This window comes from Ylistrum balloti, unplaced genomic scaffold, assembly GCF_031769215.1.
Source record: "Ylistrum balloti isolate Yb309-2 unplaced genomic scaffold, AGI_CSIRO_Ybal_v1 Utg370122, whole genome shotgun sequence".
Lineage (NCBI taxonomy): Eukaryota > Metazoa > Mollusca > Bivalvia > Pectinida > Pectinidae > Ylistrum > Ylistrum balloti.
In genome coordinates this window covers 768,637-789,337 of record NW_026782138.1, presented here as the reverse complement: position 1 = coordinate 789,337, position 20,701 = coordinate 768,637, and the positions used below count along the sequence as shown (strand labels likewise).

The 20,701-nt window shown below is 35.4% G+C and overlaps 1 protein-coding gene across 1 annotated transcript in view; it reads right to left on the bottom strand.

Moving 5' to 3' along the window:
- LOC132550386 (small subunit processome component 20 homolog) overlaps positions 1-20,701 on the bottom strand; it is a 38,666-nt gene that overhangs the window by 17,475 nt on the left and 490 nt on the right. The window contains exons 2-33 of the mRNA XM_060214447.1: positions 19,682-19,762; positions 19,175-19,241; positions 18,872-18,933; positions 18,412-18,482; positions 17,791-17,985; positions 17,203-17,287; positions 16,437-16,496; positions 16,150-16,227; positions 15,739-15,900; positions 15,092-15,247; positions 14,524-14,658; positions 14,112-14,195; positions 13,644-13,819; positions 13,324-13,440; positions 12,089-12,189; positions 10,009-10,117; positions 9,462-9,612; positions 9,148-9,213; positions 8,526-8,675; positions 8,081-8,237; positions 7,464-7,686; positions 6,944-7,177; positions 5,368-5,538; positions 4,206-4,296; positions 3,799-3,884; positions 3,378-3,503; positions 2,870-3,036; positions 2,250-2,328; positions 1,825-2,020; positions 1,350-1,427; positions 947-1,026; positions 123-346 (exon numbers count right to left, since the gene is read on the bottom strand). Coding sequence (XP_060070430.1) covers positions 123-346; positions 947-1,026; positions 1,350-1,427; positions 1,825-2,020; positions 2,250-2,328; positions 2,870-3,036; positions 3,378-3,503; positions 3,799-3,884; positions 4,206-4,296; positions 5,368-5,538; positions 6,944-7,177; positions 7,464-7,686; positions 8,081-8,237; positions 8,526-8,675; positions 9,148-9,213; positions 9,462-9,612; positions 10,009-10,117; positions 12,089-12,189; positions 13,324-13,440; positions 13,644-13,819; positions 14,112-14,195; positions 14,524-14,658; positions 15,092-15,247; positions 15,739-15,900; positions 16,150-16,227; positions 16,437-16,496; positions 17,203-17,287; positions 17,791-17,985; positions 18,412-18,482; positions 18,872-18,933; positions 19,175-19,241; positions 19,682-19,762 — 4,018 coding nt within the window. The remainder of the gene's footprint in view (positions 1-122; positions 347-946; positions 1,027-1,349; positions 1,428-1,824; positions 2,021-2,249; positions 2,329-2,869; positions 3,037-3,377; positions 3,504-3,798; positions 3,885-4,205; positions 4,297-5,367; positions 5,539-6,943; positions 7,178-7,463; positions 7,687-8,080; positions 8,238-8,525; positions 8,676-9,147; positions 9,214-9,461; positions 9,613-10,008; positions 10,118-12,088; positions 12,190-13,323; positions 13,441-13,643; positions 13,820-14,111; positions 14,196-14,523; positions 14,659-15,091; positions 15,248-15,738; positions 15,901-16,149; positions 16,228-16,436; positions 16,497-17,202; positions 17,288-17,790; positions 17,986-18,411; positions 18,483-18,871; positions 18,934-19,174; positions 19,242-19,681; positions 19,763-20,701) is intronic.

Below are 20,701 nucleotides of genomic sequence, written 5' to 3'. Positions count from 1 at the left end.
TTTGGAACAGCAACCAAAGACAATTATGGATGGATAACACTACATCCTCAATCCCCGTCCCTTGATAAAATAGAACGCTGAAAGAATTGCTGTACATACATCTGTGAAAATATTTTAAATACCTGTCATCTGCGTGTAATCTAAAGCTGGTCCACAGTGAACAGGAAGTGGGCGGAGCTCTGTATCGTCCTCAGACTGCTTAGGATTCAGGAGGTTGTCCACAATTTCCAGAATGAGGCTGGATACTGTGTTCTTCACATTTGGAGCATTAAGAAGTTTAAACACTGATGTAAGTGGAATGATGTCCTTGTTGTCAAGGGGATGCTTGGCCAGATACAGAATATACCTGTTTAAGAAACAGGATTGCCATGGTAAACACTCAACAGAAATAAGTTTGGTTATAAAAAGATACATAACACACTCCATATTGATCTGATAACAAGGTGAAATGATTACAGTTATATATATTTTTAGATTTATATTAAATTTTAACATGAATTGTTATCAGCCTCTCTCTTGTTTGTTGATGATTTGCTTTAGAGAGGTTCACTTATTCAGTGTTAAATGTACAGGATGTGATACATAGATGTGATATCTAACAAAAAGTTTCTAACAATACTATTTACCTTGGAGATGTTGACCATATGGTCAGTATGTCAGTCTTACCTTGGAGATCTTAACCATATGGTAAGTATGTCAGTCTTACCTCGGAGATGTTGACCATGTGGTCAGTATGTCGGTCTTACCTTGGAGATCTTAACCATACGGTAAGTATGTCAGTCTTACCTCGGAGATGTTGACCATGTGGTCAGTATGTCAGTCTTACCTCGGAGATGTTGACCATGTGGTTAGTATGTCAGTCTTACCTCGGAGATCTTGACCATGTGGTCAGTCTGTAAGTTTCACTTCGGAGATCTTGACCATGTGGTCAGTATGTCAGTCTTACCTCGGAGATCTTGACCATGTAGCAAGTATTTTCAGTAAAGTGGTGGGATGGTACACACCCTCAAATGGCAGCTTCTCTAACTAATAACAAAAGAAACAAGCTCTATAACATAATCAGTTACAAATACATGCAACATAAAACTGTTTAGGGGGATAAAAAGGAAGAGGCGGGTCAGTCATTCAATAGTAAATCTCCAAAATATGAGTGACATGAGTGGATTTATTCATTACCTGGTAACTGACACCAGTCAAACATATATGGTTTGTCTCAGTGTTTATATTAATTTACCAGGACTTCATAAACAAATAAATATTTATACTTGTTTACTTCGACATAACTGTATATATACCATTGGTATCCACATGTCAAAAGATGTCACAGATTTATAATATAATGGACTTACCTGTGGCCAGACAGTAACAGTAAACACAGCATCAACTTCCACAGGAGAAAACATGTAGCCATCATAGTTCTCAAAAATCTGGAGAAAAGTAGAAATAGATTATGTAAATATATTTCAATTTTGAATCTCAGTACAGGGATTACCACAGAATATTCCTAGAGTGAGAAAGATGACTCAGTCTTACTATTTCTAATCTAGATTTTTGGGTAATTTTCTAGAGATTGTCAATCATCAGGGTTAATTTTCACTAGCAGTGTTTACTGAAAGAGAAGCATAGTTTAAAATAAAATCATTTCTGTACAGCTATGATAAAAACCACATCTCATTGATTTCTACATATGCTAGAAAATATCAGTAATTTGACTGTGAAAATTGCTATCTCTCAGAATGGTGTGATATTTACCTCTATAAACCTACTGGTTGCCATTTGTAGTAGGGTTTTCAGTGTACTGAGAGAAAATGTTGTGATATTTACCTCTATAAACCTACTGGTGGCCATTTGTCGTAGGGTTTTCAGTGTACTGAGAGAGAATGGTGTGATATTATCCCTCTGTTCAAGACATGCAACACAAGTAGCCATCAATCCCACCAGGATTTTTATAATGGAAGGTAGGTAGTCATCTATCAGATGTCCTAGCTTCTGACAAAATGTTTTAGTGGAATGTAGTGTTCTGAAAAATTTAAAGTATACATCATATTAAATACCTGGTTATATATCCTTGAATATAAACATAATCCTAGAAACATATCTCTTACCGTCTACTGCACTAAGGAATATGAATTTTTTACTCCATTATTCAAATTTCTTCAAAATTATTTCTGTCGATAAAGAAATAATAATCATTCTTAGTTTGTCACTAGAAGAACACTTAAACACAGAAACAATGAAGATTATGATACCCAGTAATCTTGCGCATTGGTATGACTTCTGTAGGGTCTGTTTTCTCCATTACATCTAATGCCATCTGCTGGGGGTCATCTACAACAAACACTACCATAATTATCATAATATCAAGATGCAGTGTGTTTTACGACAACAATAACACAAAATTGTTTTACTGAGTATGAAATAAACATCATCAAACAATATTTCAGAAAATTTTCCTCAGTTTGGTAATGTCAATAGAATAGAAGTTCTTATAATACAACCAGTAGAAGATTAGAGTGTGACATTTTGATGACTACACAGACAGTCACTTTCATCAGACAAATGAACAGTGTTGAGTATACTAGTACTGTCTGATGGAGGTGACCGAGTAGTCGTCAAACATCACACTCTAATCATCTACTGGTTGTGTAATAAGAACTTGTATCGTAAAATACTCATTTTTCTTTCAACTATTTCATTACTAAAATTTATTAAAAGCTTAATTATATTTTTCATTAATAATCTCACATGAATTAACATGATGTCACTTAACATTCAAAATAAAAATCCAAACACACAATTTACTTGAAATTCTGATGTTTCCTTCCACAATCGTTCATAATGAACTTTAAGAGTCTATACAAAGCAATACCTGTGATAAAGTGATGAAACGGCATGTACACCATGTCCAGAAAGGTCACGACCTCTTCCATACTACAGCCATTGAGAAAGCGCAGGACAATGGACTGACGTAGGTTGCTATGACTACGACCCGCTGTCTCCTTACCTGTTTTGGTAAGCATCTTGCTATAAAGAATTCTGAAAAAGTATGTGTCATTCGATTTACAATCAATTAATATACATTTACAAATAACAGACCAGTAGGCATAAATAATAATAATAAATAAATTGTATAAATTGTCTTGTGTAATGAATATTTGAGTTAAATTGACATTTCTTGCAATGAAAATGAAAGACTTTTCACAAAACATTATATTTCTTTTGCATAAATGTTTGTGACAGTACAGCTTACAGCATTTATTCAGACAAAAGAAATTAGCATCGGTTGTTCCTTTAGAGTCTATAGGAGGGAATATTAAAGGGTAATTACGGTAATAACAAATCATCAAGTGACATACACAGTATTTATATCAACTGACCTCATTAAGATAGGCAGGAGCTGACTTCTGTGTTCACTGTTTATCTGTCCACCCTCATGGTCGATACTAAACAACACTAACTCCGACTTGAATGTTGTATCATCCAGCAGTCTGCTGAAGTTCGCACTAAGAACAAAAGTTAAACACAACTTATAGTTGATTTCAGTTTTCAGGCAAATGACTGGTTTGATAGACCCTGTAGATTTGATAGAGAATATTCCTCTACTTTAAAATCAGCTTTTCTATACTGTAATAGTACCTTTATAGTATATTGATTACAATCAATAATCACAGTTGTTTTATCTTAGAAACATTTATAATCTTTTCAGATCTTTTTAAGAAAAGACTGTGGATTAACATATCTAGAACTAAGATAGCTCATTTCAATAATCAGTAGTCTCCCTTTGAAAGCTCTCCATACCTGTATGGTACTAAGTAGTCATGTTTGTAAGCCATTATACAGTCAAATGTGGTCTTCTGTACAGCAGGATCTTTGTGTACCAGTAACTAGTAAGTGTAATTAACACAGAATGCATTCTCTTCCACAAAATAAAAATTAATAATGACTTGCAGTAAAACTGAAATATAACATTTCTTGGTCCTTCACTGACTTAAAACAACTTTGTCTTCTCTCTTAATTGTTAAGATCAATTGTTATTGAGACAGATGTTAAATCACCATAAAAAAATTCTGTAGCAATAAACATTCATTTATAGCTAAAATCACAAAATAAATCTGCCTGAAACAGTATTAAAAGAAATGAAAATTAGTTCTGAAAAAATTTCCTAGTAAAACTTTTAGGAAAACGGAAAAATAAAATAAACCTACCTCCATATAAAGAGACCTCAAATCAGGCTCTAGATAAAGGGATTTAGGGTTCTTAAATTTGGCAAACAGCTCCAAATGTATCACCAAAGTACTGTAATAGAAGATTCGCACATTTATTTCTCACTACAAAGTTTTACCACTCTCCCTTACCACCTCACTTACCATCTCACTTACCATCTCACTTACCACCTATTTTACCATCTCACTTACCACCTTACCATTTCACTTACCACCTCACTTACCATCTCACTTACCACCTATTTTACCATCTCACTTACCACCTATTTTACCATCTCACTTACCACCTTACCATCTCACTGACCACCTTACCATCTCACTGACCACATTACCATCTCACTTACCACCTCACTTACCATCTCACTTACCATCTCACTTACCACCTATTTTACCATCTCACTTACCACCTTACCATCTCACTGACCACCTTACCATCTCACTGACCACATTACCATCTCACTTACCACCTCACTTACCATCTCACTTACCATCTCACTTACCACCTATTTTACCATCTCACTTACCACCTATTTTACCATCTCACTTACCACCTATTTTACCATCTCACTTACCACCTTACCATCTCACTGACCACCTCACTTACCATCTCACTTACCACCTCATTTAACATCTCACTTACCACCTTACCACCTAACTTACCACTCTCCCTTACCATCTCACTTACCACTTCCCTTACCACCTCCCTTACCACCCTCCTTTACCATTCTCCCTTACCACCTATCTTACCACTTCACTTACCACCCTCCCTGACCACTTCTCTTACCATTCTCCATTACTAACTCCCTTACCAACTCCCTTATCCCACTCCTTTACCACCTCCCTTATCCCTTTCCTTTACCTCTCTCCCTTAACCCTCTCCTTTACCATCTCCCTTACCACCTCCCTTACCTCCTCACTTATCTCAATAACCATCATTCTTAATACCTCCCTAACCACTCTCTCTTATGTCCTCCCTTACCACCCTCCCTTATCACCTCACTTACCACTTCCCTTTCCACCTCACTTACAACCTTCCCAATCAACCTCCCTTACCACTTCACTTACCACCTCTCTTTCCACCTCATTTAACTTAACTTAACAGAGGTGTTGATTAAATCATGACGATGTTATGATAAATACAAACCATGTTGCTGCTCTCCTCAGTCTCTTTGATACTTGTGCCTCTGTATCCTCTACATTGTCAATGACAGTGGAGTCCAGTTCATTTTCCTTTAAGTTTTCTTTTCCGTTTTCTTCTGATATAGTTTTATCAACATTTTCCTTGTGATCTCCTGATGGTTCAGATGACTCTGACCTACAGTAACACAATGACACATACCCATCATAAATTATCAAAGCGATCCTCTTCAGCCATCACAAAGCCACCACTACAATTCAGTCATCACAAAGTCACCACTACATTTCAGTCATCACAAAGCCACCACTACATTTCAGTCAACACAAAGCTAGCACTACATTTCAGCCATCACAAAGTCACCACTACATTTCAGCCATCACAAAGTCACCACTACATTTCAGTCATCACAAAGTCACCACTACATTTCAGCCATCACAAAGTCACCACTACATTTCAGTCAACACAAAGCTAGCACTACATTTCAGTCATCACAAAGTCACCACTACATTTCAGTCAACATAAAACCACCATTACATTTCAGTCATCACAAAGTCACCACTACATTTCAGCCATCACAAAGTCACCACTACATTTCAGTCAACACAAAGCTAGCACTACATTTCAGTCATCACAAAGTCACCACTACATTTCAGTCAACATAAAACCACCACTTCATTTCAGTCATCACAAAGTCACCACTACATTTCAGTCATCACAAAGTCACCACTACATTTCAGTCATCACAAAGTCACCACTACATTTCAGTCAACATAAAACCACCACTTCATTTCAGTCATCACAAAGTCACCACTACATTTCAGTCATCACAAAGTCACCACTACATTTCAGTCATCACAAAGTCACCACTACATTTCAGCCATCACAAAGTCACCACTACATTTCAGCCATCACAAAGTCACCACTACATTTCATTCATCACAAAGCCACCACTACATTTCAGTCATCACAAAGCCACCACTACATTTCAGTCATCACAAAGCCACCACTACATTTCAGTCATCACAAAGTCACCACTACATTTCACTCAAAACAAAGTCACCACTACATTTCAGTCATCACAAAGTCACCACTACATTTCAGTCAACACAAAGCCACCACAACATTTCAGTCAACATAAAACCACCATTTCATTTCAGCCATCACAAAGTCACCACTACATTTCAGTTAACACAAAGCCACCACTACATTTAAGTTAACACAAAGTCACCATCAGAAATACAAAAATTCAAAAATACCTCTGACATTAGCACCCAAACTCTGATACTCCGGTACTCCTAACTTAAGTTAAATACTGTTTGTGTTCATGCTTCAAACTTGAATTTATTCACTCAGAAATTTAATAATAAATAATGAAATAATAAGGAAAATAAAATGCCCTAACCATAGAGAAATATTCATATCTTCAACCATGGCTAGTTTCTTGGTCTTTCATGTGATTAAATGGGATTTTTCTGTTTTGATAATTTCAAAAACAAATATTAAGAAGCAAAAACAATCGATCATGTTTTGGTGAGCAATAATACCTTTAACAATGATAAAGTTAAACTATTATTATACTCACTGTGACCTTTCTTCATTTAACCTCTTTGACCTGCTCCTGGTGACCCTCATCCTTGGTGAATTTTGTTCCTGCGGTATGTCTATTTCCTGTTCGTTGTCCTGGCTATTCATCGTTCCACCCTCAGGATGTTCCTCACTGTCCTGATCTCCCTTCTCTGGAGGTTTCCCCACCGCTGTTCGTCTGCAGATGTTTTGTTTAGGTGCCATGCTCATATCAGATGGGTAGTACTCATTTCTGATAACATTAGATATAGAAATGATTAAAAAATAAACAATGAACAGGCAAACAATGCGTTATCAGGGTATATCCAATACAGAACAATTCATTAATTAGTAGTTCAGAAAAGTTTCAAACCACAACATGAATTCACATTTTTTATGTGTATTTTAAAAATAAACAAATGTATATTTATGCATGTCTTGAAAACAATAAAACACTAATTTTTTGCATTTTAGTTATAAGCCATGAATTTACAACTAATTCATCAATTAATTATTATTGATTTTTTAAGGATTTCTACCTGATAAATCGCAGAAGGAGAGGTGAAAGGTCACGTGATTTGGCCTCACACTGGTCTGAGAACAAAATCATAGCCTTCCACAACTGATCCCGGAAGTTGTAATAGTCAGCCCTTTCAGAAGTCATGTGACTCGGTATGATGTCTGACACATCAAAGTCGGCCATACTTATTAGAGCATTGTTACCATGGAGGTATGGCTTCTCATTACCAGCGAGTAACTCTTCTGAAAAATTTTATTTTCAAATATCCATACATTACATTTTTTTTTAAAAATAAAGTTGATGTATACAGGTGTACAAAACATACATGAAATGCCTACAATCAGAAGCTTACAAATTGGTTTGTACTCGTTTGATAAAATTTGAGATGACAACCATGTCGTTTTCTGTTGGCAACTCATTTGATTGTATTGAAATATGATGAACCTAATGTTAGATGTCTAGATACAGCTAAAGCAAGAAATTACAAGAAAAAGAAAAATTATTTCATGTTTCTCTGTCTTGTTTCTAAGCAAAATGGGATATAGATATGATATACAAAATTTGATTAGAATCAACATAACTTCCTTCTGGTTATTAAAAAAAAGAAATTACTAACACATTTGACATAATACCAACCTGTTGTAGTAGCAGCTTGTGCCAACTCAGTATGAAACAATTCCCAGAATTCCTTGTTTCCTAGTCCCTTAGCATGACTAGCTATCAGTTTTCTAGTGGGTTCCCATAGCAACTTGAAGTTTACAAAAAGTGATCCAATCAAATACCTCACTGCAACCTACAAAATAGGAGAAATGATGCCCAGTTCTTTTCTCATTCCATGCATCATTAAAACCTAACCAAAATTCTTAATGAATGTCATGCATTGTGATGGAAAGGGGACAACAAATATCACATAACTGGAAGGAAAAAGAAATCTCTGCGTACTAGATATTCCTTAACCTCACAACAACATAGAGATGCTTCAGTAAACAGCATTTGTCTAAACTCCATGACAACACTAATAATCTCCTTTATAAACTGTATTAATACAGATTTTGAAAGTCTTATTCATAGTAAGAGTTACCTTGCTAAAGGGCCCATCAGGTACAGAGTTCTGTACATTACTGAAGTCTAGTCTTTGTAGATACAGCAGTCGTTGTCGATAGTCGTGAACAGACAAGGGAACTAACTCTGCATTCAGACATGTCTGAAACACATTGTCCCTGTCTTCTTCCTGAACATAAATAAAACAGAAATTGGTTAAGTGTCATGTTTTTATGGTTAGAATTTCAAAATACCCAAAAGTTTACACAATCACAGAAAGCATGAGGTAATCTTCATTTTATGCATTACAATTTCGAAATATAAAAATTTACACAACCACAGAAAATGAAAGACAAACATTTTGATTTAACATTACAATTTCAGTTAATGATTTTTTTATAAAATCATTATACACTGGTAAGGGAGGGAATTCATATTTCATATATAATGGATAAACAAACAAGGAAAATCAAATTAGTAAAATCCATGTAACTGAATTAATACTCAGTGTCAAGTATTTGTATGTTCTTTGGATTTTTAATTACATGTATGTCTCATTCTTAACTTTTTTTGTAGAAATAAATGCCTGTTTGTGTAATGTTGAAGTGGCATCTGGTACTAAATCACAGACTTGTATAAGCCACAGAAATCAGAGTACTTACAAATCCTTCAACACATGGCAATCGTACAGTAAACTCGGCCAGGATACGCAGACTCATGGTACGTATCTGAAATCAAAATTGAAAATTTGAGTTATTTTCATTACAAAACTAAAATATATTGAGATTTCCATTATTTTCTGATTTTACTTTGAATCAAACCTCATGATAACATTAGACAGACTCTCGTGTTCATTGGTCGTTCCTCATACAGCTGACTAACCGGAAAAGATACTTTTTTAAATCAGCTGAATTTGAGGTCGTCTTTCAGCAGAATTTATCACAAACATTCTAATATAATGACCTAAGTAACTTACATGAGAGTTCCAGGATGTTAAATTGTCCTGTAGACATGGAAACACATCCAGGAGAATCTCCTCCTCCAGGTCTGAAGTTTTACCGGCCATGGAAGCCTGCGTCAGGTACAGATTGACAGCAGTCAGCATGTGGATATTGGTTGAGTGTGACCTAAAACAATATACCTGATGGTGTTATACAAGAGAAAAGATATTGAAGTATTGATGGTATAGACCTAAACACAATACAGTCTGTAATGTGACTACGCTGCAGACTAAATGTCTGTGCTGTACAGGGGACCTCTGATGTATTCTATTCCAGTGACTTCAGCATCAACATAATATAACTTTTACCTTTAAAAACATTTGAAGCTTTAACATTTCAAATACTCCATATCAATGTCCCATCATTTATTACCCATTTATTTACTGCCTCAAGCATAGGACATCACCATTGTCCATACAACTTACTGGAGTAATTCCGTTAACTGTGTATAGGTACCAAGTAACAGAGGTCACATCCTCATGTAGGTAGGTCAAGGACATTATTACTGACCATACAACTTACTTAAGTAATTCTGTTATCTGTGATATAGGTATCATGTCACAGAGATCCCCGTCCTCATGTAGATAGGCCAAGGACATCACAATATTGTAGTACAGGAATAGTAGCTTATCTGTAACAGAAGGAAACAACAATTATTGTTGTCACTTGCTTTAAATACTAATTGTTATTACCAGCTATAACATCAACAACAAACAAGGAGCCTATTGGCCTGAATGGTCATCTCACTAAGGCATGGCAACTGACTGACCAGATAAATAACACTTTGTTAAGACAATCTCAGGATCAATTCAGGCAAATTTCAAGTGAATCCTACCAGTAGAACATTAGAGAAATTTTGTACACAGGACAAGATGACAAATGAATCATGAGGTTTAAAGGTCATTCAGCAAGAAATTACCACTTCAGTGATCCCACCACATACACAATTAAAGATGCCTCATTCTGGATTGTATTTATCTCCAAAGCATACATCTAGATACCTTGTCAGACATACCTGTTTGGTCAGAGTTATAGTCAGACATACATGTAGCTTTTTGGTCAGATTTCTAGTCAGACATACTTATAGCTGTTTGGTCAGAGTTCTGGTCAGACATACCTGTAGTTGTTTGGTCAGAGTTCTGGTCAGACATACCTGTAGCTGTTTGGTCAGAGTTCTAGACAGATACACCTGTAGCTGTTTGGTCGGAGGTTTTCTTTATCTGAGTTACAACCTTTCCCATCAGTTTGATCAGACTCTTCATTCTTGTATCTTTGGTTGTTTGGTCAGAGTTCTAGACAGACATACCTGTAGCTGTTTGGTCAGAGTTCTGGTCAGACATACCTGTAGCTGTTTGGTCAGAGTTCTAGTCCGACATACCTGTAGCTGTTTGGTCAGAGTTCTAGACAGACATACCTGTAGCTGTTTGGTCAGAGTTCTGGTCAGACATACCTGTAGCTGTTTGGTCAGAGTTCTGGTCAGACATACCTGTAGCTGTTTGGTCAGAGTTCTAGACAGACATACCTGTAGCTGTTTGGTCAGAGTTCTAGACAGACATACCTGTAGCTGTTTGTTCAGAGTTCTGGTCAGACATACCTGTAGTTGTTTGGTCAGAGTTCTGGTCAGACATACCTGTAGCTGTTTGGTCAGAGTTCTGGTCAGACATACCTGTAGCTGTTTGGTCAGAGTTCTGGTCAGACATACCTGTAGCTGTTTGGTCAGAGTTCTAGACAGACATACCTGTAGCTGTTTGGTCAGAGTTCTGGTCAGACATACCTGTAGCTGTTTGTTCAGAGTTCTGGTCAGACATACCTGTAGCTGTTTGGTCAGAGTTCTAGACAGACATACCTGTAGCTGTTTGGTCAGAGTTCTAGACAGACATACCTGTAGCTGTTTGGTCAGAGTTCTGGTCAGACATACCTGTAGCTGTTTGGTCAGAGTTCTAGACAGACATACCTGTAGCTGTTTGGTCAGAGTTCTAGACAGACATACCTGTAGCTGTTTGGTCAGAGTTCTAGACAGACATACCTGTAGCTGTTTGGTCAGAGTTCTGGTCAGACATACCTGTAGCTGTTTGGTCAGAGTTCTGGTCAGACATACCTGTAGCTGTTTGGTCAGAGTTCTGGTCAGACATACCTGTAGCTGTTTGGTCAGAGTTCTGGTCAGACATACCTGTAGCTGTTTGGTCAGAGTTCTAGACAGACATACCTGTAGCTGTTTGGTCAGAGTTCTAGACAGACATACCTGTAGCTGTTTGTTCAGAGTTCTGGTCAGACATACCTGTAGCTGTTTGGTCAGAGTTCTGGTCAGACATACCTGTAGCTGTTTGGTCAGAGTTCTGGTCAGACATACCTGTAGCTGTTTGGTCAGAGTTCTAGACAGACATACCTGTAGCTGTTTGGTCAGAGTTCTGGTCAGACATACCTGTAGCTGTTTGGTCAGAGTTCTGGTCAGACATACCTGTAGCTGTTTGGTCAGAGTTCTGGTCAGACATACCTGTAGCTGTTTGGTCAGAGTTCTAGACAGACATACCTGTATCTGTTTGGTCAGAGTTCTGGTCAGACATACCTGTAGCTGTTTGGTCAGAGTTCTGGTCAGACATACCTGTAGTAGTTAGGTCGGAGGTTTTCTTTATCTGAGTTACAACCTTTCCCATCAGTTTGATCAGACTCTTCATTCTTGTATCTTTGGTACTGTCTACAGGCCTAGAGAAACATCAGAAAATCTTAAACATCATGTAAATAATGAAATATCACTGTACATATAGCCGTTTAGTATAGCAGTATGTGGTTCAGTACAATACAAGACAACCAGAGAATTACCGTCCCACATTGAATGTGAAATTATATGCCAAGAATGCACTGATTACAAGTTTGTGTTAGAACCACACACTAAATGTTTGACCGATCCATCATTACATTAATAGGGATTAGAGACAATGTTATTGTTGTGAATAAATCTGTTGAATGTGTACCAGTAAAACTGCCATTTTGCTATCAAATAAAACATGGTCAGACCATGCATTCCACAGCATTTCATCATTTAACTGCATTTGGTGTTATAAATATGAATGAATTCAGCAATATCACTAATTTTAGTAAGCAATATTAGAAGTTCAAGTAAAATACTATACACAACTATATTTAGTGGTGATCTTATTGTAGAGTAATACACTGAAATAAATCTGTGCTAACAGCAGTTACTGTACTAAATCTATATAACAATCATTTCTAATGCGTAAATTCATCACTGTGCTAATTAGTAAAATGTGCACTCAAATGGCACTAAAAGAAGTAGATTGACAGTGATATCATCAATTCAAGAAGGCAACATCGCTAATTTGAACAGACAGTAGCACCAATTCCTAGTTAAGGACAAATATAAAAATGTAGGTCAAAGTGACGTACTTGTGATACATAACACACAGCCTATTCAATAAAGGTTAAAGGTTAAAATGTAGATCAAAGTGCATGTGACCTAATTTTTGTGCATGACATACTGCTTAACCTAAGAAAACTAATGTCCTAAATATGAATTTCCTGTGACAAGCTAATCAGAGCAGGAAATAAAGCCAAGAAAATTTTGGTACATGACACACCACCTCACCTCGGTGATCTGATGGGTCTAAATGGAGCATATCTGTCACAATGTTCGACTGGATCTAACAAAGCTCATTACTAAATCTGGCTCTGGGTATAACCTTACATATTGCTATTAACACAGTACATATCAGTGATGAGTTAAGTCTGTTGTGTTTGGTGACTGGGAGATCATTATGCTTTCTGTAAATTGCTTACAGAATATATTTTTTTCAGTTACAAAACTATTATATATTTTACCAGACATGAGGTAGACACACTACAGCTGACCAAACATGACGCTGACATTCCTCTGCCATCCAAGTTTTCTTGTTCACTCCATCAATAGTACCCATCAGAATCTCCATGAACTTGGACCTGCATATATTTCTGATAATTTTACAAACAAATCTAAGATTTTTAATATACATGTACATTAATATGCTACTTGGCAGCCATTGAATTTACACTGAATGTATCAATCTTACTGTGTTTAAATGTTTGATTCACTTCATTTAAATCAAAAACATTTGTTTTATAGCTACATGTTAATTGCTGTGTAAATGATTACTGGTCCAAACCTTCCAGAGAGTCCAAAGTCCAGAGGATATGTGTGGAGATCTTTGAGGTCCTCTTTTGTGCTTGGGAGTGTGGTCTTGTGAAGGATGATCTCTGTATATAAACTAAGGACTCTGCCAGTCTCCTGCCCATTCTCCAGCATTCCCAGGCAGTACTCATTCAGAGACATCAAAACGTCCTGAAATAAGCAAGCAGTGAATCACTTCTGTTTCATTTGTCTTGTGAACTAGTTTCATGATGGCCTTATATATTTTTTTCAGAGTTTTTTAATTATTCCAGAAATATTACAAACACTCTTTGTAAATATCTCTGACATTTTGATCATTATCATATTTCCATTTGTTGTTGGTAGGTCATTTGATCAATATAATTTTTCAAAACATTTCCTAATTTTTGTTGTCCTGACATGATTGGTGTATCTGATAAGTATGCTGTTTCTCCTGGTTTAGTTTACACAATACCCAGCATACCTTTTCAAATATCGGCAGTTTGCTTTTAAGCATGGTCGTGGTAAACTTGAAAAGCATCTCCGTTGGATACGAAGTCTTGTAAACCTGTAAATACACGTAAATACAAGACTAACCAATAGGCAAAAATTTCAGGAAAAAAGGTGTAAATGTATCATAACACAATGTCAAAATCTATAGTATGTATAATTTGTTTTCATAGGATAACCATGCTGAAATCAATAGATATTTCTGATAAACTTGTCTTTATATCCATGTGTCAGTAAATGCAATTCATTCTTATATACAGGTGTCAGCAAATACAGGTTGTCCCTATAGCCATGTGTCAGTCAGTAATTCAATTAAATACAATCTTGATGTCATGATATTCATGTGTCAGTGCACACAGGTTATCTTGCCATGTTCAGCAACTTACAGCAGAGACTAGTTTGGCTGTGTTGGATATAGCGATCTGGGAGTGACCCTGTTGGAGAAAGGCTGACACAGTGGAAACAAGCTCCTCCCCTGCAGAGACTGGGAGACAGTCTCCCTTTAGAAGTGGTAACAAAGTCTGGAAAAAGAGGATATAAAGTATAAAGACAAAACTCATTACAGTACCAATTATGTGGGCAGAAAACTTGAAAGTCTTTATTTTCCAGCCAGGTTTATTAAATATAGCATTTCAAATATAGAAAAATTTACCAAGATATTTAGTAATTTTCAGAAGCAAACTGTCAAATAGCAGAATATGTAAATCAGAAAACAAAAGAAATCAATCTCTTCTTAAAGTCCATTTATTACCTGACAATGCCTATACTAAGTTTAACTTTAAGTTAGGAGAAAATTTCATATCTTCATAAAACAAATCCACCACATGAATTATTACCATTAGAATTTGGTGGGATGAAATAAAATGCAAAAAGTGTTTTCTCTATTTTCTCAAATCTTGTAAAGTGAATTTTATAAATAAGACATATCAGACATCTTTAATAAAATAGTGTTACCATGGCCACATTATCATGACATCTGATGATGGCACCCTTGCCATGATGGAGCCAGATCTGTGTTAGCCTGAGTAAGCGGCCTAAATGTTTGGCTGCCTTCCCCTTGTTTGGACATTCTGGGTCTAACCAAAACTTGTACACAGATGTCAAAGATGCCTGGAATGAAAGATGGAAAACATTAGCAATAGGTTGACCCCAGGGGCAATATAAGGTTATATACAAGGTTGGGTCAAGGCTACGTCAGACACTGGATTACAGCAAGGTCAAGGTTGAGTCAAAAACAGGTAACAGCAGGGGCTAGTTTCAGTCTGGCATGGGTGATAGCAAGGTCAAGGTTTTGTAAGCTTCGAGTAACAGCAGGAGATTGGTTAGTTTAGATACTGGGTTATAGCAAGTTCAAGGTTATGACAGAAACTGTATAACAGAGGATCAGGGTTATAGTAGAATAAGAGAATAACAATGCAGTCCCCTACTAAAACCACCTGTATATAGTAAAACGTATTTCAGTTTCACCAGCAGTCCTATTTAATCAACGTCCTTCAGAATTGATTTGTTTGCTCAATATTAAGTTTCCCTGCTACAAATTGTAACACATGACCACTATTCCTAACCAATGTTTGGTTAGAGAACAGCAAATGTAGACTTACCAATAAGATAGTCCATGCATCATCAAAATGAGTTTTATCAATGTTTTCTGCCACTGAACGGAAACACTGTGACATGCACTCTTCCACAAGTCGCCATGGTAACACCTTCACTTTCTTTCCCTGTTGGCAGTGTCCAAGTTTGGAGAGCAGTATAGGAAAAATCTACAATAAAGACATCAAAAGGGCATTCAGATCTGTAAACAAAACAATACATAGATATGTTTTAATTCAGTATGTCTGTCAACAAAACATAATGTCTAGTCATGATGCACATATCTACACAGCTTTATCACAAATGATGAGAAACTTGTTACTTCATGATAAGAACAAGTAAAAACATCAGATCCCAGTTTTTAAGATAGGGAATTGAACAAGACACATTCATGATGTTCACAAAAACACTCTGCTCACCTTGTTTGTACAACTGTGAAGTTGTCTTTTCACACCTTTCAGCATCTCAAACATCAGTCGCCCTAATCCATCAGCATTCTGAATCATAAAAAATATAATTTATATAGAAATTTTCATCTGAATATGAAACCAAAAAATGCATCTGCAGTTCAGATATCTGAAGAACATTTAGGTTGACACAACCATGAACAAAACATTCTTCTTAACCTTCTGTTACTTCTTACATTGCTTCATTGAATCTATTATGATACTAGATCCATCTAGATAAACCCCTACAGAGTACTTACATCTGGAGATTGGGACAGGGTTTTAAACAGAAAATCAAACAATACTCCATGATCTTTAACCTGAAAACAGAATTAAACAATAAATTGAAAACACAATGATGCAGCAAACTTTTATACAGCAGAAGATGTGCTCAGTTTGTTGAATGTAGGCTTTAAAACAAACACGAAGATCAACCTTTATAAGAGCTAAATGAATGGGAACAGAAGTACAGAAAACATTAGATCAGTTTACCAGTAGTAAGTATCCTATTAATCCTACAGTAAACTAACAAAAATACCCACAGGTAGGGGGCTTATTACAGGACAATGAAGCAGTCTTTGTTGCTTAATATTTTCCTCAATATAATATAAGACATATCTGTGGATTTAACAGTGAAGATTTTACACAGATCTATATTACAGTAAATTAAATATTCATCATCACTGACATAATTTAGTTTAGCATTGAAAATATGTTTCATGGAATTTGCCTTTATTCGGTTGACATTCATAAGCCAATGCATGCCAAATGAAAGCAGTTTAACACTTATATTTACTTATTTCTAGGATATCCAACTCTTTTTCCCTTTTTTTTCACTGGAATTTTTAATATTCATTTTAATGGTTTTTTTCCATTGACAGTTATGAGATGATAACCATTATTCCAGATATAAAGTGTCAACTCCAGAATGATTCCATACTTTCCATATTCAATTGTTTAACTTTCTACCTTAATACATCTTTTTACAGGCAAAAAATAAGGAAATACAGAAAATGGTGATGTTACCTTCCTCATCAGAAATGCAAAACTTTCAGCTGCAAACTGTCTGATATATTGCTTGTTGTCTTCACTCAGCAAGTTAGAGAAATACCTGGTAAACAGAGAGAATCACTGTAACAGCTGAGCTTTCCTGATCTAATGTACACCAGGATACCAACATAGATAATCACAGCTCCAAAGACTTTGGAAACATTGTACATTTTCATGGGGCTCAAAGTTTGTGACTTTTCCCAAAAAATTAAACTATTTCATAGGTTTTTTACTTCATGGAAGAATATAGTTTTTAAGAAAACATCTATCATGAAGCATTCCTGTCAAACATTTTAGCAGTTAATCTTTGGACACAAAGAATTCATGGATTAAAAGTATGAGCATAATTGATGAAATAAGGGATTTTACAACACTCCTTATAAGACATCCTCACAATTCTTGACTAGATTTAAGAGTTGAAGATTTTTATCGCAATCTTTCATTCAAGTTCACCACTATTTCTTTTTTAAACAAATTTGTATTTAAAGAGTAAAATTCATGTTCTAATTGACAAGTCCTATGCCAACTGTAACATCTTAAGGAGGTATGCTATCTCTGTCTTACCCATACACAACTTCCATGTCCTTGAGAAGGTAGCGCCACAGGAACTTGAAGATATAGGAGAGGGCAGAAAACAACTTCTCCATGAGGTCAGTGTCCTGTGTGTTTCTGTTCAGTAGCTCAACCAAGAGGGTGAAAAAATCTGGAAAGTGTTTATAGAAGTCGTGTTGGAGGTCACGTGCCAGCTGCACCAGAAGGCTGTGGGGACCAAGAAGAAAAAACTTTGAGTACAAATATTATATTTTAAAATAAAGCTCTCCATTTAATTTTCATTTGACATTTCAAATAACTTTAATATCATTTAAATCATTAACAATGTACTAGTAAATCCTATTATGTCACCAAACATTCATACAATGATTATATTACAAATCTTTTTGACCATTCAGACCTCAGCTGAGGAGCTTGATGAGATAAGGATGGGTTGCTATAGATTTATTAGTTTCCATACAAACAAGTAAAATCCATTTAGAATCTTCAAATGCTAAAAGGACATGCAATATATCTACCCGGGTATTAGAAAATAATTTTGATAAATAGTTTACACAATGGCTACATATTGTCAATATTTCATAAGGAATGTTATGGATATTTGGTGTCAACAAAAACCCGTGAACAACTTACTCTAGCAGTGGTTCATAGGCCAGCGTCTTAGGGACCATGAGGTGTTTCTTGAGCGATGCCACAATCTGAGTCTGTAAATGAACATCGAAAACATCAGATCTATTTATGCATCCGAAGTTCAGGTTTAATTTTATTACAGTATATCACACACAGAAAATGAAAATATCAAAAACTATTAATCAAGCCAGATTCATTACCAGTATAAGAGGCATACTTTTGAAAACGATTAAAAAAAAAGTTCGCCCCCCCACACCTCTTACAGGATAGTAGGATTTTTATCTGTCCCCAAAAACAGGCCAGTATTTCAGTGATGTCATTAGTGTCTAGATTTTCAAAATTCTTAAGATGTATCAAATGAAAAGGATGAAACTAAACATCTTTACATATTCAAAATGGATTTCAAATTTTTTTATCCGACCCACTGTTTCTCCATAACTGTTTGTGTTGCTTGTGTACTAACCTCATTGTGAACAAGCTGGGTAAAAGACTGGACCTGCTCACTGATCTCCTGTCTGAACTCAACTGAAACATCAAATCAACAAGTTCCAATTCTGATGATGCTGACATAATTTCTACTCAATCAAATTACTGTGGTTACATTAATAAACTGTTGTGGAATATATATATCTATTTTATTCACATTTACATGAAACTGCATCAGTATGAAGTGTATAAAAATTGTTCAAAAAGTTCAAAAATATTACCAGGTATACATAAAGAATTGTTTAAAAAGAACCCCAGAAAATGATGCACCAATACTTACGGAAGTGAGCTGTACAGTTGAGCTCCAGCCATTTTTCCAATGCTTCACCAAAGTAAGTGGAATGTTCCTGTTAAAACATAGTTTATCACTATCAAAACATTCATTACAATATAAGCGAGTATATGTTTCTATTTTACCAGATACACTATTGGAAATTTGTTTAATTGTTCTGTAACTTGATCACTAAATATTTTGTAATTAAAATTGTATTGTATTGATATTATTAGCTTTGTACATAATTTTTTTTTTTTTCTAAAGAGAAAATTTCATATATTGGAGAAGTCAGTGTGAAAAGTATGTTTATGTTATTTATGCAGCTAGTGACCCATGATGTATTGTGATATTTTACGAAAAAATAAACAATATTAACTTGATTCTGCCTTCTGAGAGTTTGATGTACATCTCCAAGTGATGAAAAATACATACTATGGTGATGGGACAATAGAACAGCATCGCATATATACATACATATATTTATCAATGAGTGCATTGTCTTTGTGTACTTACCCCAGGTGTATCATCATGATGTCTTATCTTATGGATGACATCAATATTAATGTCTGAAATCCGTTCAGAAAATGTTTGGAACTGAAAAGGATAAAACAACACATTTGATGAATTCACTAAGAAGATACATAAAACTAGAATGCATATATATAAGTTCTGAACAGATCATTACACTTCAACACCATTTGTTCCAAAAATTTCATACTGCAGGTCAATGCCTTTTGCACCTAAATTTAAACTAAATTTTCTTAAAGATTTTTACATATCTTCGAAAATACTAAATAAAGTTAACAACATCAGAAGATATTTTGTACATATGACCAGAATATACTTATTTACCAAGTTCCATATTCATATATGAAACATCAGTTGATTTGATGAGAGTTGAAATTCCTCCAATTGTCGGCAGTACATGCATATATTGTATATCACACTCACTATTACAATACATCATTATATGAAGTTTCAGTTTCATATATCATTAAATGACCAACTTCTTGTGATTTGGATTCAGCAAGATTTTTCAGATACGAAAAAAAAGACACTCATTGAATATATTCTCTTTATTATGACAATTTAAAATTCACATGAACTTGTGAACTTTCATACATCATCATGAAACCAGCTTGAAATCAACAAGAAATTTGGCACAACAGAGTATTTTGATCATATTTTCAACAGTATTTGGCTGTCATTAATTTCACAAAGCGTATTAAAAGATATTTTCTGAAAATGCTTTATGACGTTTGCAATCGCTTGTTGGTGCTTTTTAGATAGACACATTCATACATATTGCATGATTTAGGTATGATTTTTAGTGATGGAGTCGAAACATTACTTTTTAAATTTGCTGTAGCTGTGTAAAATATGATGGGCGGAATTGTTTAACATTACTTTCACCAACCCATTAAATCAACTAAGACCACTGATAATGGTCGCCATAGTGATCTCATCACGAAATATTCTACTTCTTTTTGTGACATGAAGCTAGATGTATTTGATGCTCGTTAGTTGAGAACG